The sequence below is a fragment of the Drosophila sechellia genome, chromosome X (assembly GCF_004382195.2).
Source record: "Drosophila sechellia strain sech25 chromosome X, ASM438219v1, whole genome shotgun sequence".
NCBI classification, from domain to species: Eukaryota; Metazoa; Arthropoda; class Insecta; order Diptera; family Drosophilidae; genus Drosophila; species Drosophila sechellia.
Genome location: NC_045954.1, coordinates 15291790 through 15310682, shown reverse-complemented (window position 1 = coordinate 15310682; position 18893 = coordinate 15291790). Strand labels below are relative to the sequence as shown.

The 18893-nt window shown below is 33.1% G+C and overlaps 1 protein-coding gene across 4 annotated transcripts in view; it reads left to right on the top strand.

Annotated features, from left to right (window-relative positions):
• LOC6620374 (merozoite surface antigen 2, allelic form 4) overlaps positions 1-18893 on the top strand; it is a 94860-nt gene that overhangs the window by 51998 nt on the left and 23969 nt on the right. For all 4 annotated transcript variants that reach the window (XM_032724768.1, XM_032724766.1, XM_032724767.1 and 1 more), the window contains exon 2: positions 17968-18245. In XM_032724768.1, the coding sequence (XP_032580659.1) occupies positions 17968-18245 (278 nt within the window). The remainder of the gene's footprint in view (positions 1-17967; positions 18246-18893) is intronic.

Below are 18893 nucleotides of genomic sequence, written 5' to 3'. Positions count from 1 at the left end.
ATTTTTCGCAAATTTTGATGATGGTACCCTTACAAAAAATGCGAAAATTTGGCCAAAAATTAATTTTACAAATCCGTTTAAAAGTGAAAGGGTGGTTAGTATTGGTTATAAGGAGTATAAAATGGTACTTCTTTTTGCTGTGTGACCATTTTTAGTCAAGTTATAGCCAAAAAGCCAACTTGAAAATTGGTTTTTTGCCAAAAATAGTTTTCCAGATTTTTTGTGAAAAAAATATCGGTATTTTGATCAAAACATTGAAAATAATGACCCAAATAGGAATGTCATACCTCGCTGAGTTCGTTGTTTAAATCCCAATCGATTTGCATTCAAGTTTGGAATTCTAGGATTTTTCAATTTTTCGCAAATTTTGATGATGGTACCCTTACAAAAAATGCGAAAATTTGGCCAAAAATTAATTTTACAAAATCCGTTTAAAAGTGAAAGGGGTGGTTAGTATTGGTTATAAGGAGTATAAAATGGTACTTCTTTTTGCTGTGTGACCATTTTTAGTCAAGTTATAGCCAAAAAGCCAACTTGAAAATTGGTTTTTTGCCAAAATAGTTTTCCAGATTTTTTGTGAAAAAAATATCGGTATTTTGATCAAAACATTGAAAATAATGACCCAAATAGGAATGTCATACCTCGCTGAGTTCGTTGTTTAAATCCCAATCGATTTGCATTCAAGTTTGGAATTCTAGGATTTTTAATTTTTCGCAAATTTTGATGATGGTACCCTTACAAAAATGCGAAAATTTGGCCAAAAATTAATTTTACAAAATCCGTTTAAAAGTGGAAAGGGTGGTTAGTATTGGTTATAAGGAGTATAAAATGGTACTTCTTTTTGCTGTGTGACCATTTTTAGTCAAGTTATAGCCAAAAAGCCAACTTGAAAATTGGTTTTTTGCCAAAAATAGTTTTCCAGATTTTTTGTGAAAAAAATTATCGTATTTTGATCAAAACATTGAAAATAATGACCCAAATAAGGAATGTCATACCTCGCTGAGTTCGTTGTTTAAATCCAATCGATTGCATTCAAGTTTGGAATTCTAGGATTTTTCAATTTTTCGCAAATTTTGATGATGGTACCCTTACAAAAAATGCGAAAATTTGGCCAAAAATTAATTTTACAAAATCCGTTTAAAAGTGAAAGGGTGGTTAGTATTGGTTATAAGGAGTATAAAATGGTACTTCTTTTTGCTGTGTGACCATTTTTAGCAAGTTATAGCCAAAAAAGCCAACTTGAAAATTGGTTTTTTGCCAAAAATAGTTTTCCAGATTTTTTGTGAAAAAAATTATCGGTATTTTGATCAAAACATTGAAAATAATGACCCAAATAGGAATGTCATACCTCGCTGAGTTCGTTGTTTAAATCCAATCGATTTGCATTCAAGTTTGGAATTCTAGGATTTTTAATTTTTCGCAAATTTTGATGATGGTACCCTTACAAAAAATGCGAAAATTTGGCCAAAAATTAATTTTACAAAATCCGTTTAAAAGTGAAAGGGGTGGTTAGTATTGGTTATAAGGAGTATAAAATGGTACTTCTTTTTGCTGTGTGACCATTTTTAGCAAGTTATAGCCAAAAAGCCAACTTGAAAATTGGTTTTTTGCCAAAAATAGTTTTCCAGATTTTTTGTGAAAAAAATTATCGGTATTTTGATCAAAACATTGAAAATAATGACCCAAATAGGAATGTCATACCTCGCTGAGTTCGTTGTTTAAATCCCAATCGATTTGCATTCAAGTTTGGAATTCTAGGATTTTTCAATTTTTCGCAAATTTTGATGATGGTACCCTTACAAAAAATGCGAAAATTTGGCCAAAAATTAATTTTACAAAATCCGTTTAAAAGTGAAAGGGTGGTTAGTATTGGTTATAAGGAGTATAAAATGGTACTTCTTTTTGCTGTGTGACCATTTTTAGTCAAGTTATAGCCAAAAAGCCAACTTGAAAATTGGTTTTTTGCCAAAAATAGTTTTCCAGATTTTTTGTGAAAAAAATTATCGGTATTTTGATCAAAACATTGAAATAATGACCAAATGCGGAATTTCATACCTCGCTGAGTTCGTTGTTTAATCCCAATCGATTTGCATTCAAGTTTGGAATTCTAGGATTTTCATTTTTCGAAAATTTTGATGATGGTACCCTTACAAAAATGCGAAAATTTGCCCAAAAATTAGTTTTACAAAATCCGTTTAAAAGGAAGGGTGGTTAGTATTGGTTATAAGGAGTATAAATGTACTTCTTTTGCTGGTGGACCATTTTTAGACAAGTTATAGCCAAAAAGCCAACTTGAAAATTGCGTTTTTTGCCCAAAAATAGTTTTCCAGATTTTTTGTGAAAAAATTATCGGTATTTTGATCAAAACATTGAAAATAATGACCCAAATGCGGAATTTCATACCTTCGCTGAGTTCGTTGTTTAAATCCCAATCGATTTGCATTCAAGTTTGGGAATTCTAGGATTTTTCAATTTTTCGAAAATTTTGATGATGGTACCCCTTACAAAAAATGCGAAAATTTGCCCAAAAATTAGTTTTACAAAATCCGTTTAAAAGGGAAAGGGGTGGTTAGTATTGGTTATAAGGAGTATAAAATGGTACTTCTTTTTGCTGTGTGACCATTTTTAGACAAGTTATAGCCAAAAAAGCCAACTTGAAAATTGCGTTTTTTGCCAAAAATAGTTTTCCAGATTTTTGTGAAAAAAATTATCGGTATTTTGATCAAACATTGAAATAATGACCCAAATGCGGAATTTCATACCTCGCTGAGTTCGTTGTTTAAATCCCAATCGATTTGCATTCAAGTTTGGGAATTCTAGGATTTTTCAATTTTTCGAAAATTTTGATGACCCCTTACAAAAAATGCGAAAATTTGCCCAAAAATTAGTTTTACAAAATCCGTTTAAAAGGGAAAGGGTGGTTAGTATTGGTTATAAGAGTATAAAATGGTACTTCTTTTTGCTGTGTGACCATTTTTAGACAAGTTATAGCCAAAAAAGCCAACTTGAAAATTGCGTGTTTTTGCCAAAAATAGTTTTCCAGATTTTTTGTGAAAAAAATTATCGGTATTTTGATCAAAACATTGAAAATAATGACCCAAATGCGGAATGTCATACCTCGCTGAGTTCGTTGTTTAAATCCCAATCGATTTGCATTCAAGTTTGGGAATTCTAGGATTTTTCAATTTTTCGAAAATTTTGATGATGGTACCCCTTACAAAAAATGCGAAAATTTGCCCAAAAATTAGTTTTACAAAATCCGTTTAAAAGGGAAAGGGGTGGTTAGTATTGGTTATAAGGAGTATAAAATGGTACTTCTTTTTGCTGTGTGACCATTTTTAGACAAGTTATAGCCAAAAAAGCCAACTTGAAAATTGCGTTTTTTGCCAAAAATAGTTTTCCAGATTTTTTGTGAAAAAATTATCGGTATTTGATCAAAACATTGAAAATAATGACCCAAATGCGGAATTCATACCTCGCTGAGTTCGTTGTTTAAATCCCAATCGATTTGCATTCAAGTTTGGGAATTCTAGGATTTTTCAATTTTTCGAAAATTTTGATGATGGTACCCCTTACAAAAAATGCGAAAATTTGCCCAAAATTAGTTTTACAAAATCCGTTTAAAAGGGAAAGGGGTGGTTAGTATTGGTTATAAGGAGTATAAAATGGTACTTCTTTTTGCTGTGTGACCATTTTTAGACAAGTTTTAGCCAAAAAGCCAACTTGAAAATTGCGTTTTTTGCCAAAAATAGTTTTCCAGATTTTTTGTGAAAAAAATTATCGGTATTTTGATCAAAACATTGAAAATAATGACCAAATGCGGAATTTCATACCTCGCTGAGTTCGTTGTTTAAATCCCAATCGATTGCATTCAAGTTGGGAATTCTAGGATTTTTCATTTTTCGAAAATTTTGATGATGGTACCCCTTACAAAAAATGCGAAAATTTGCCCAAAAATTAGTTTTACAAAATCCGTTTAAAAGGGAAAGGGGTGGTTAGTATTGGTTATAAGGAGTATAAAATGGTACTTCTTTTGCTGTGTGACCATTTTTAGACAAGTTATAGCCAAAAAAGCCAACTTGAAAATTGCGTGTTTTTGCCAAAAATAGTTTTCCAGATTTTTTGTGAAAAAAATTATCGGTATTTGATCAAACATTGAAATAATTACACAAATGCGGAATTTCATACCTCGCTGAGTTCGTTCTTTAAATCCCATCGATTTGCATTCAAGTTGGGATTCTAGGATTTTTCAATTTTTCGCAAATTTTGATGATGGTACCCCTTACAAAAATGCGAAAATTTGCCCAAAAAATTAGTTTTACAAAATCCGTTTAAAAGGGAAAGGGGTGGTTAGTATTGGTTATAAGGAGTATAAAATGTAACTTCTTTTGCTGTGTGACCATTTTAGACAAGTTATAGCCAAAAAAGCCAACTTGAAAATTGCGTTTTTTGCCAAAAATAGTTTTCCAGATTTTTTGTGAAAAAAATTATCGGTATTTTGATCAAACATTGAAAATAATGACCCAAATGCGGAATGTCATACCTCGCTGAGTTCGTTGTTTAAATCCCAATCGATTGCATTCAAGTTTGGGAATTCTAGGATTTTCAATTTTTCGAAAATTTTGATGATGGTACCCCTTACAAAAAATGCGAAAATTTGCCCAAAAATTAGTTTTACAAAATCCGTTTAAAAGGGAAAGGGGTGGTTAGTATTGGTTATAAGGAGTATAAAATGGTACTTCTTTTTGCTGTGTGACCATTTTTAGACAAGTTTTAGCCAAAAAAGCCCAACTTGAAAATTGCGTTTTTTGCCAAAAATAGTTTCCAGATTTTGTGAAAAAAATTATCGGTATTTTGATCAAAACATTGAAAATAATGACCCAAATCGGAATGTCATACCTCGCTGAGTTCGTTGTTTAAAATCCCAATCGATTTGCATTCAAGTTTGGGAATTCTAGGATTTTTCAATTTTTCGAAAATTTTGATGATGGTACCCCTTACAAAAAATGCGAAAATTTGCCCAAAATTAGTTTTACAAAATCCGTTTAAAAGGGAAAGGGGTGGTAGTATTGGTTATAAGGAGTATAAAATGGTACTTCTTTTTGCTGTGTGACCATTTTTAGACAAGTTTAGCCAAAAAAGCCAACTTGAAAATTGCGTTTTTTGCCAAAAATAGTTTTCCAGATTTTTGTGAAAAAAATTATCGTATTTTGATCAAAACATTGAAAATAATTACACAAATGCGGAATTTCATACCTCGCTGAGTTCGTTGTTTAAATCCCAATCGATTTGCATTCAAGTTTGGGAATTCTGGATTTTTCAATTTTCGAAAATTTTGATGATGTACCCCTTACAAAAAATGCGAAAATTTGCCCAAAAATTAGTTTTACAAAATCCGTTTAAAAGGGAAAGGGTGGTTAGTATTGGTTATAAGGAGTATAAAATGGTACTTCTTTTTGCTGTGTGACCATTTTTAGACAAGTTATAGCCAAAAAGCCAACTTGAAAATTGCGTTTTTTGCCAAAAATAGTTTTCCAGATTTTTTGTGAAAAAAATTATCGGTATTTTGATCAAAACATTGAAAATAATGACCCAAATGCGGAATTTCATACCTCGCTGAGTTCGTTGTTTAAATCCCAATCGATTTGCATTCAAGTTTGGGAATTCTAGGATTTTTCAATTTTTCGAAAATTTTGATGATGGTACCCCTTACAAAAAATGCGAAAATTTGCCCAAAAATTAGTTTTACAAAATCCGTTTAAAAGGGAAAGGGGTGGTTAGTATTGGTTATAAGGAGTATAAAATGGTACTTCTTTTTGCTGTGTGACCATTTTTAGACAAGTTATAGCCAAAAAAGCCAACTTGAAAATTGCGTGTTTTTGCCAAAAATAGTTTTCCAGATTTTTTGTGAAAAAAATTATCGGTATTTTGATCTAAACATTGAAAATAATTACACAAATGCGGAATTTCATACTTCGCTGAGTTCGTTCTTTAAATCCCAATCGATTTGCATTCAAGTTTGGGAATTCTAGGATTTTTCAATTTTTCGCAAATTTTGATGATGGTACCCCTTACAAAAAATGCGAAAATTTGCCCAAAAATTAGTTTTACAAAATCCGTTTAAAAGGAAAGGGGTGGTTAGTATTGGTTATAAGGAGTATAAAATGGTACTTCTTTTTGCTGTGTGACCATTTTTAGACAAGTTATAGCCAAAAAAGCCAACTTGAAAATTGCGTTTTTTGCCAAAATAGTTTTCCAGATTTTTGTGAAAAAAAATTATCGGTATTTTGATCAAAACATTGAAAATAATTACACAAATGCGGAATTTCATACCTCGCTGAGTTCGTTCTTTAAATCCCAATCGATTTGCATTCAAGTTTGGGAATTCTAGGATTTTTCAATTTTTCGCAAATTTGATGATGTACCCCTTACAAAAAATGCGAAAATTTGCCCAAAAATTAGTTTTACAAAATCCGTTTAAAAGGAAAGGGTGGTTAGTATTGGTTATAAGGAGTATAAAATGTACTTCTTTTTGCTGTGTGACCATTTTTAGACAAGTTTTAGCCAAAAAAGCCAACTTGAAAATTGCGTTTTTTGCCAAAAATAGTTTTCCAGATTTTTGTGAAAAAAATTATCGGTATTTTGATCAAAACATTGAAAATAATGACCCAAATGCGGAATGTCATACCTCGCTGAGTTCGTTGTTTAAATCCCAATCGATTTGCATTCAAGTTTGGGAATTCTAGGATTTTCAATTTTTCGAAAATTTTGATGATGGTACCCCTTACAAAAAATGCGAAAATTTGCCCAAAAATTAGTTTTACAAAATCCGTTTAAAAGGGAAAGGGTGGTTAGTATTGGTTATAAGGAGTATAAAATGGTACTTCTTTTTGCTGTGTGACCATTTTTAGACAAGTTATAGCCAAAAAAGCCAACTTGAAAATTGCGTTTTTGCCAAAAATAGTTTTCCAGATTTTTTGTGAAAAAAATTATCGGTATTTTGATCTAAACATTGAAAATAATTACACAAATGCGGAATTTCATACCTCGCTGAGTTCGTTCTTTAAATCCCAATCGATTTGCATTCAAGTTTGGGAATTCTAGGATTTTTCAATTTTTCGCAAATTTTGATGATGGTACCCCTTACAAAAAATGCGAAAATTGCCCAAAAATTAGTTTTACAAAATCCGTTTAAAGGGAAAGGGTGTTAGTATTGGTTATAAGGAGTATAAAATGGTACTTCTTTTTGCTGTGTGACCATTTTTAGACAAGTTATAGCCAAAAAAGCCAACTTGAATATTGGGTTTTTTGCCGAAAAAAGTTTTCCAGATTTTTTGTGAAAACAATTTTTGGTATTTTGATCAAAACATTGAAAATAATGACCCAAATAAGGAATGTCATACCTCGCTGAGTTCGTTGTTTAAATCCCAATCGATCTGCATTCAAGTTTGGAAATTCTAGGATTTTTCAATTTTTCGAAAATTTTGATGATGGTACCCCTTACAAAAAATGCGAAAATTTGCCCAAAAATTAGTTTTACAAAATCCGTTTAAAAGGGAAAGGGGTGGTTAGTATTGGTTATAAGGAGTATAAAATGGTACTTCTTTTTGCTGTGTGACCATTTTTAGACAAGTTATAGCCAAAAAAGCCAACTTGAAAATTGCGTTTTTTGCCAAAAATAGTTTTCCAGATTTTTGTGAAAAAAATTATCGGTATTTTGATCTAAACATTGAAATAATGACCCAAATAAGGAATGTCATACCTCGCTGAGTTCGTTGTTTAAATCCCAATCGATCTGCATTCAAGTTTGGAAATTCTAGGATTTTTCAATTTTTCGAAAATTTTGATGATGGTACCCCTTACAAAAAATGCGAAAATTTGCCCAAAAATTAGTTTTACAAAATCCGTTTAAAAGGGAAAGGGTGGTTAGTATTGGTTATAAGGAGTATAAAATGGTACTTCTTTTTGCTGTGTGACCATTTTTAGACAAGTTATAGCCAAAAAAGCCAACTTGAAAATTGCGTTTTTTGCCAAAAATAGTTTCCAGATTTTTTGTGAAAAAAATTATCGGTATTTTGATCAAAACATTGAAAATAATTACACAAATGCGGAATTTCATACCTCGCTGAGTTCGTTGTTTAAATCCCAATCGATTTGCATTCAAGTTTGGGAATTCTAGGATTTTTCAATTTTTCGCAAATTTGATGATTACAAAAAATGCGAAAATTTGCCCAAAAATTAGTTTTACAAAATCCGTTTAAAAGGGAAAGGGTGGTTAGTATTGGTTATAAGGAGTATAAAATGGTACTTCTTTTTGCTGTGTGACCATTTTAGACAAGTTATAGCCAAAAAAGCCAACTTGAAAATTGCGTTTTTTGCCAAAAATAGTTTTCCAGATTTTTTGTGAAAAAAATTATCGGTATTTTGATCAAAACATTGAAAATAATGACCCAAATGCGGAATTTCATACCTCGCTGAGTTCGTTGTTTAAATCCCAATCGATTTGAATTCAAGTTTGGGAATTCTAGGATTTTTCAATTTTTCGAAAATTTTGATGATGGTACCCCTTACAAAAAATGCGAAAATTTGCCCAAAAATTAGTTTTACAAAATCCGTTTAAAAGGGAAAGGGGTGGTTAGTATTGGTTATAAGGAGTATAAAATGGTACTTATTTTTGCTGTGTGACCATTTTTAGACAAGTTTTAGCCAAAAAAGCCAACTTGAAAATTGGGTTTTTTGCCGAAAAAAGTTTTCCAGATTTTTTGTGAAAAAAATTATCGGTATTTTGATCTAAACATTGAAAATAATGACCCAAATGCGGAATTTCATACCTCGCTGAGTTCGTTGTTTAAATCCCAATCGATTTGCATTCAAGTTTGGGAATTCTAGGATTTTCAATTTTCGCAAATTTTGATGATGGTACCCCTTACAAAAAAATGCGAAAATTTGCCCAAAAATTAGTTTTACAAAATCCGTTTAAAAGGGAAAGGGGTGGTTAGTATTGGTTATAAGGAGTATAAAATGGTACTTCTTTTTGCTGTGTGACCATTTTTAGACAAGTTATAGCCAAAAAAGCCAACTTGAAAATTGCGTTTTTTGCCAAAAATAGTTTTCCAGATTTTTTGTGAAAAAAATTATCGGTATTTTGATCAAAACATTGAAAATAATGACCCAAATGCGGAATTTCATACCTCGCTGAGTTCGTTGTTTAAATCCCAATCGATTTGCATTCAAGTTTGGGAATTCTAGGATTTTCAATTTTTCGAAAATTTTGATGATGGTACCCCTTACAAAAAATGCGAAAATTTGCCCAAAAATTAGTTTTACAAAATCCGTTTAAAAGGGAAAGGGGTGGTTAGTATTGGTTATAAGGAGTATAAAATGGTACTTCTTTTTGCTGTGTGACCATTTTTAGACAAGTTATAGCCAAAAAAGCCAACTTGAAAATTGCGTTTTTTGCCAAAAATAGTTTTCCAGATTTTTTGTGAAAAAAATTATCGGTATTTTGATCTAAACATTGAAAATAATGACCCAAATAAGGAATGTCATACCTCGCTGAGTTCGTTGTTTAAATCCCAATCGATCTGCATTCAAGTTTGGAAATTCTAGGATTTTTCAATTTTTCGAAAATTTTGATGATGGTACCCCTTACAAAAAATGCGAAAATTTGCCCAAAAATTAGTTTTACAAAATCCGTTTAAAAGGGAAAGGGGTGGTTAGTATTGGTTATAAGGAGTATAAATGGTACTTCTTTTTGCTGTGTGACCATTTTTAGACAAGTTATAGCCAAAAAAGCCAACTTGAAAATTGCGTTTTTTGCCAAAAATAGTTTTCCAGATTTTTTGTGAAAAAAAATTATCGGTATTTTGATCAAAACATTGAAAATAATGACCCAAATGCGGAATTTCATACCTCGCTGAGTTCGTTGTTTAAATCCCAATCGATTTGCATTCAAGTTTGGGAATTCTAGGATTTTTCAATTTTTCGCAAATTTTGATGATTACAAAAAATGCGAAAATTTGCCCAAAAATTAGTTTTACAAAATCCGTTTAAAAGGGAAAGGGGTGGTTAGTATTGGTTATAAGGAGTATAAAATGGTACTTCTTTTTGCTGTGTGACCATTTTTAGACAAGTTATAGCCAAAAAAGCCAACTTGAAAATTGCGTTTTTTGCCAAAAATAGTTTTCCAGATTTTTTGTGAAAAAAATTATCGGTATTTTGATCAAAACATTGAAAATAATGACCCAAATGCGGAATTTCATACCTCGCTGAGTTCGTTGTTTAAATCCCAATCGATTTGAATTCAAGTTTGGGAATTCTAGGATTTTTCAATTTTTCGAAAATTTTGATGATGGTACCCCTTACAAAAAATGCGAAAATTTGCCCAAAAATTAGTTTTACAAAATCCGTTTAAAAGGGAAAGGGGTGGTTAGTATTGGTTATAAGGAGTATAAAATGGTACTTATTTTTGCTGTGTGACCATTTTTAGACAAGTTTTAGCCAAAAAAGCCAACTTGAAAATTGGGTTTTTTGCCGAAAAAAGTTTTCCAGATTTTTTGTGAAAACAATTTTTGGTATTTTGATCAAAACATTGAAAATAATGACCCAAATAAGGAATGTCATACCTCGCTGAGTTCGTTGTTTAAATCCCAATCGATCTGCATTCAAGTTTGGGAATTCTAGGATTTTTCAATTTTTCGAAAATTTTGATGATGGTACCCCTTACAAAAAATGCGAAAATTTGCCCAAAAATTAGTTTTACAAAATCCGTTTAAAAGGGAAAGGGGTGGTTAGTATTGGTTATAAGGAGTATAAAATGGTACTTCTTTTTGCTGTGTGAATATTTTTAGACAAGTTATAGCCAAAAAAGCCAACTTAAAAATTGCGTTTTTTGCCAAAAATAGTTTTCCAGATTTTTTGTGAAAAAAATTATCGGTATTTTGATCTAAACATTGAAAATAATGACCCAAATGCGGAATGTCATACCTCGCTGAGTTCGTTGTTTAAATCCCAATCGATTTGAATTCAAGTTTGGGAATTCTAGGATTTTTCAATTTTTCGCAAATTTTGATGATGGTACCCCTTACAAAAAATGCGAAAATTTGCCCAAAAATTAGTTTTACAAAATCCGTTTAAAAGGGAAAGGGGTGGTTAGTATTGGTTATAAGGAGTATAAAATGGTACTTCTTTTTGCTGTGTGACCATTTTTAGACAAGTTATAGCCAAAAAAGCCAACTTAAAAATTGCGTTTTTTGCCAAAAATAGTTTTCCAGATTTTTTGTGAAAAAAATTATCGGTATTTTGATCTAAACATTGAAAATAATGACCCAAATGCGGAATGTCATACCTCGCTGAGTTCGTTGTTTAAATCCCAATCGATTTGAATTCAAGTTTGGGAATTCTAGGATTTTTCAATTTTTCGCAAATTTTGATGATGGTACCCCTTACAAAAAATGCGAAAATTTGCCCAAAAATTAGTTTTACAAAATCCGTTTAAAAGGGAAAGGGGTGGTTAGTATTGGTTATAAGGAGTATAAAATGGTACTTCTTTTTGCTGTGTGACCATTTTTAGACAAGTTATAGCCAAAAAAGCCAACTTGAAAATTGCGTTTTTTGCCAAAAATAGTTTTCCAGATTTTTTGTGAAAAAAATTATCGGTATTTTGATCAAAACATTGAAAATAATGACCCAAATGCGGAATTTCATACCTCGCTGAGTTCGTTGTTTAAATCCCAATCGATTTGCATTCAAGTTTGGGAATTCTAGGATTTTTCAATTTTTCGAAAATTTTGATGATGGTACCCCTTACAAAAAATGCGAAAATTTGCCCAAAAATTAGTTTTACAAAATCCGTTTAAAAGGGAAAGGGGTGGTTAGTATTGGTTATAAGGAGTATAAAATGGTACTTCTTTTTGCTGTGTGACCATTTTTAGACAAGTTATAGCCAAAAAAGCCAACTTGAAAATTGCGTTTTTTGCCAAAAATAGTTTTCCAGATTTTTTGTGAAAAAAATTATCGGTATTTTGATCTAAACATTGAAAATAATGACCCAAATAAGGAATGTCATACCTCGCTGAGTTCGTTGTTTAAATCCCAATCGATCTGCATTCAAGTTTGGAAATTCTAGGATTTTTCAATTTTTCGAAAATTTTGATGATGGTACCCCTTACAAAAAATGCGAAAATTTGCCCAAAAATTAGTTTTACAAAATCCGTTTAAAAGGGAAAGGGGTGGTTAGTATTGGTTATAAGGAGTATAAAATGGTACTTCTTTTTGCTGTGTGACCATTTTTAGACAAGTTATAGCCAAAAAAGCCAACTTGAAAATTGCGTTTTTTGCCAAAAATAGTTTTCCAGATTTTTTGTGAAAAAAATTATCGGTATTTTGATCAAAACATTGAAAATAATGACCCAAATGCGGAATTTCATACCTCGCTGAGTTCGTTGTTTAAATCCCAATCGATTTGCATTCAAGTTTGGGAATTCTAGGATTTTTCAATTTTTCGCAAATTTTGATGATTACAAAAAATGCGAAAATTTGCCCAAAAATTAGTTTTACAAAATCCGTTTAAAAGGGAAAGGGGTGGTTAGTATTGGTTATAAGGAGTATAAAATGGTACTTCTTTTTGCTGTGTGACCATTTTTAGACAAGTTATAGCCAAAAAAGCCAACTTGAAAATTGCGTTTTTTGCCAAAAATAGTTTTCCAGATTTTTTGTGAAAAAAATTATCGGTATTTTGATCAAAACATTGAAAATAATGACCCAAATGCGGAATTTCATACCTCGCTGAGTTCGTTGTTTAAATCCCAATCGATTTGAATTCAAGTTTGGGAATTCTAGGATTTTTCAATTTTTCGAAAATTTTGATGATGGTACCCCTTACAAAAAATGCGAAAATTTGCCCAAAAATTAGTTTTACAAAATCCGTTTAAAAGGGAAAGGGGTGGTTAGTATTGGTTATAAGGAGTATAAAATGGTACTTATTTTTGCTGTGTGACCATTTTTAGACAAGTTTTAGCCAAAAAGCCAACTTGAAAATTGGGTTTTTTGCCGAAAAAAGTTTTCCAGATTTTTTGTGAAAACAATTTTTGGTATTTTGATCAAAACATTGAAAATAATGACCCAAATAAGGAATGTCATACCTCGCTGAGTTCGTTGTTTAAATCCCAATCGATCTGCATTCAAGTTTGGAAATTCTAGGATTTTTCAATTTTTCGAAAATTTTGATGATGGTACCCCTTACAAAAAATGCGAAAATTTGCCCAAAAATTAGTTTTACAAAATCCGTTTAAAAGGGAAAGGGGTGGTTAGTATTGGTTATAAGGAGTATAAAATGGTAGTTCTTTTTGCTGTGTGAATATTTTTAGACAAGTTATAGCCAAAAAAGCCAACTTAAAAATTGCGTTTTTTGCCAAAAATAGTTTTCCAGATTTTTTGTGAAAAAAATTATCGGTATTTTGATCTAAACATTGAAAATAATGACCCAAATGCGGAATGTCATACCTCGCTGAGTTCGTTGTTTAAATCCCAATCGATTTGAATTCAAGTTTGGGAATTCTAGGATTTTTCAATTTTTCGCAAATTTTGATGATGGTACCCCTTACAAAAAATGCGAAAATTTGCCCAAAAATTAGTTTTACAAAATCCGTTTAAAAGGGAAAGGGGTGGTTAGTATTGGTTATAAGGAGTATAAAATGGTACTTCTTTTTGCTGTGTGACCATTTTTAGACAAGTTATAGCCAAAAAAGCCAACTTAAAAATTGCGTTTTTTGCCAAAAATAGTTTTCCAGATTTTTTGTGAAAAAAATTATCGGTATTTTGATCTAAACATTGAAAATAATGACCCAAATGCGGAATGTCATACCTCGCTGAGTTCGTTGTTTAAATCCCAATCGATTTGAATTCAAGTTTGGGAATTCTAGGATTTTTCAATTTTTCGCAAATTTTGATGATGGTACCCCTTACAAAAAATGCGAAAATTTGCCCAAAAATTAGTTTTACAAAATCCGTTTTAAAGGGAAAGGGGTGGTTAGTATTGGTTATAAGGAGTATAAAATGGTACTTCTTTTTGCTGTGTGACCATTTTTAGACAAGTTTTAGCCAAAAAAGCCAACTTGAAAATTGCGTTTTTTGCCAAAAATAGTTTTCCAGATTTTTTGTGAAAAAAATTATCGGTATTTTGATCAAAACATTGAAAATAATTACACAAATGCGGAATGTCATACCTCGCTGAGTTCGTTGTTTAAATCCCAATCGATTTGAATTCAAGTTTGGGAATTCTAGGATTTTTCAATTTTTCGCAAATTTTGATGATGTACCCCTTACAAAAAATGCGAAAATTTGCCCAAAAATTAGTTTTACAAAATCCGTTTAAAAGGGAAAGGGGTGGTTAGTATTGGTTATAAGGAGTATAAAATGGTACTTCTTTTTGCTGTGTGACCATTTTTAGACAAGTTTTAGCCAAAAAAGCCAACTTGAAAATTGCGTTTTTTGCCAAAAATAGTTTTCCAGATTTTTTGTGAAAAAAATTATCGGTATTTTGATCAAAACATTGAAAATAATTACACAAATGCGGAATTTCATACCTCGCTGAGTTCGTTGTTTAAATCCCAATCGATTTGCATTCAAGTTTGGGAATTCTAGGATTTTTCAATTTTTCGCAAATTTTGATGATACAAAATTTGCGAAAATTTGCCCAAAAATTAGTTTTACAAAATCCGTTTAAAAGGGAAAGGGGTGGTTAGTATTGGTTATAAGGAGTATAAAATGGTACTTCTTTTTGCTGTGTGACCATTTTTAGACAAGTTATAGCCAAAAAAGCCAACTTGAAAATTGCGTTTTTTGCCAAAAATAGTTTTCCAGATTTTGTGTGAAAAAAATTATCGGTATTTTGATCTAAACATTGAAAATAATGACCCAAATGCGGAATGTCATACCTCGCTGAGTTCGTTGTTTAAATCCCAATCGATTTGAATTCAAGTTTGGGAATTCTAGGATTTTTCAATTTTTCGCAAATTTTGATGATGGTACCCCTTACAAAAAATGCGAAAATTTGCCCAAAAATTAGTTTAACAAAATCCGTTTAAAAGGGAAAGGGGTGGTTAGTATTGGTTATAAGGAGTATACAATGGTACTTATTTTTGCTGTGTGACCATTTTTAGACAAGTTATAGCCAAAAAAGCCAACTTGAAAATTGCGTTTTTGGCCAAAAATAGTTTTCCAGATTTTTTGTGAAAAAAATTATCGGTATTTTGATCAAAACATTGAAAATAGTGACCCAAACGCGGAATTTCATACCTCGCTGAGTTCGTTGTTTAAATCCCAATCGATTTGCATTCAAGTTTGGGAATTCTAGGATTTTTCAATTTTTCGCAAATTTTGATGATGGTACCCCTTACAAAAAATGCGAAAATTTGCCCAAAAATTAGTTTTACAAAATCCGTTTAAAAGGGAAAGGGGTGGTTAGTATTGGTTATAAGGATCATACAATGGTACTTCTTTTTGCTGTGTGACCATTTTTAGACAAGTTATAGCCAAAAAAGCCAACCTGAAAATTGCGTTTTTTGCCAAAAATAGTTTTCCAGATTTTTTGTGAAAAAAATTATCGGTATTTTGATCAAAACATTGAAAATAATGACCCAAATGCGGAATGTCATACCTCGCTGAGTTCGTTGTTTAAATCTCAATCGATTTGCATTCAAGTTTGGGAATTCTAGGATTTTTAAATTTTTCGCAAATTTTTCGCAAATGCGAAAATTTGGTCCCGTACTCGGTCCTGTACTCGGTAGTAGCAAAACAATTAAATTGAATATCTTTATCCGTTCTTGAGTTACAAACCACGCCCACAATTTTTGGTATCATATAAGATATGGCCTAGTATAATCCAATACAAAAAACCGAATCTAAATATCTCTCTCCGTTTTGATGTTATTAATTTTGGCCACAAAATGGTACCATTCCGCCTATAGTGCACAGGTGTGCGCACGAGAATAGTCATCGCAATGGTGGCTCACAAGTAAAGCGTAATCCGGCACTGAACAGATTTGTCAACTAATTGGTGGGAACGGCGCACAAATCCCGCTAGATATATGTTATGCGGTTTCCCCTATTTAGACCGCTGGCCAAATTGAAACCCTCCACTGGAATTAGCCAGTTTTGTCACGGACATGCAGCCACCCACACACACGAATCTACGGGATGCGGAGTATGGACACGGATACGAATACAAATACGGAATACGGATGCGGAATACGGAGCATGGACACGAGCATCGACAAACTGTCCCAATGGTCAAATCGAAGCTTTCAAGTTTGCGGCACTCGAGTACTTATACAAGTACTTTACGCCCCCAACTTGGCCCAATGAAGCTCACTTTAAGTTGGTTTTTGGCCATTGGTGTTAAATTAATAATGGCTTTGGCTAACAAGTGGTTTCTGACACAGATCCCATCGGCTGCTTCTCCCGACATCGTTTTATTCGATGCTATTGCGGCTGCAAATTGCGATGTCGTGATTAGTCTCGGATAATTCCTATTGATTTTTGCGACACACTTTGCTTCACTCGGCTTAATTCCCATTGATTTAGATATTCGCCGTTGTTATGCAACTGCTGTGATTAGAAATGTTTTAAGTCTCATCGATTTTTTACGGTTAATGCACCAGCTTATTAATATATCTTCTTTGATTTTAATAAGCAAATTTTGTAGAATTGAGATTTTAATCCGATTCAATCGAGTTTTTTTCGTAAGTTTGATGTGTTAATTAAATTCGGTAAAAGTTTGGGGAATTAGCTTAAATTATTTAATTGAATTTTCGTAATAGGTTTATGTAATTTTAAAATTATTTCCAAGAACATCATCAACTTAAGTACATATTAAATTTCCTTTTTTCCAAGGTTTATTTGATTTTATACTTATTTGCTATGGAGTTTAGTTCTCAACTATTTTTTATACATGCCATTAGTTAAAAGTGTTTATATTTAGATATAATTTTCTTTTTAATAAACCGAAATAGCTTTGTTTTGTTTAACTTTTGCGATGCCAATAAAACTGATTAATTTTTGACAATTCAGCAATGTGGCTCAGTGTTTAACATTTTAATCAAATTTATTAAATTCTCCTTTGCCACGTGTTAAAAGCGGACGCTGCATAAAAAATTGACTTTAAGGCAATTTCAGTATTCGGCCAACTCGTAGTGGATTCAATAATGCAATATTTAAATTTTAAAAGCTCGCTCGACAAAAGTTTTCAGAGCTCATGACTGGTTCTGTGCCACCCAATTCAATCGCCAGTTTTTCAACCATCCGCCCACAAGGCCACACCCATCTATTTCCCAGTTCAGTTTTCCCGGGAAACTCTCGCCCACCTGAAGGCTCCGAGTTGGCCAAGTTTTCGTGTCACTGGCAATCAAATCAAAGTTTAATTATTATCGTCAACATCATTCGATTTAAAATGCACCGTGGGCAAAATGGCAAAGGCTCAGTGCCAGATGCAGTTCCAGATTCGAATGTCGATGCTGCTGCCATATATGTACACCTGTGTCCGCACTAGTAGCACCCAAGCATACAGATTTATCGGTGAAACCCTTAAGTTGAGCTCAGTCACTAAATATATCTGCAAAACATAACATAAGCTAGAAATCATTTCCTAAAAGGTTTATATTTGTTATTAAACTAGTATAGAGCTTCCTGGGAGTAGAACAGTAGAAATTCCCGTAAAGGGCATGTCGGAGGTGCTGCCTTCTTGCCCACCGCTGTACTGCAATCATTGACATTTGGCCCTGTTTCGTGTTGAATTTGCATAATTAGCAATTAAGATGCGCTCAATTGCGATTGATGAGACACCTCAACTTGGGTGTCGGCATAGAGATCTATGTACATACATATATACCCATGCACAGCCGCAGTCATCGCAATAATCCCAATTAATGCCGCCCATCCAACTTATCCGCCCAATTATCATCCTTGCAGATGGAAGCGCACGAGCACGAAGCGGGCAAGTTTGTCAAGGATGTGGCCCGTCAGGTGCACGACTGCAACAGCGACACGGACGTCATCAGTCCCACGGGCACCAGTAGCTCCGGAGGCGGTGGCGGAGGAGGCGGCGGAGCAGGCGGTGCCGGCGGATCCGGCGGTGCTGGCGGACACAGCGACGGTGGCTATCACAAGCGGCACCACCACAAGATGGTCCGCGATGACGACAACAACAGTGCGGCGCACTCATCGGACAGCAAGAGTCCCAGCCAGCGGTAAGTTCGATTCGCACAGCCACACACGCACACACGCTGACCAAGCAAATGAACACCCACACCCATGCACTGAGCGAAATAAGTCTAAAGTCAACTAAAGTCGGGGAGGAGTAACTGAAACATTCGGTGTTTTGTGCGTAGGGAATTGGAAATTGGATTTTTGTTTAAGTAAAATTGCTTTGCTTCCTGCATAATTAATAGATGCTTTAATTTAGTTAAGTATTGTTGAGCAGGTCAATTAATTAGCGTTAAAATGTATCAAAAGCCCGATTTTAGGGTGCACTTTTCGCTCAGTGCACACACCCCGACACGTGTAAAATAAAAGTTGAAAGCAGGGTAAAAAATGGATAAGAAGCATAACAAAGATGATTTATTCAAATCGTGCCAAGTTGTTACCAAACACATAAACATAATCCGGCGCTGCTTGTCCTGCAGTTCGCCCACACACACATAGACACACTGCAAAAACACTCAACTACACTTACACAACACACACCCATACTCGTGCAGTAACTACATATACATAGGCACGTGCCGTAAGCGTAATTGATAAATGTGTAGCATACTTTGTTGGGCTTCGCTCGCCTTGACAGCTTTTTGTACTCTGTATTTGATCAACCGTAAGCGACATCACATCCGTACTGGCAT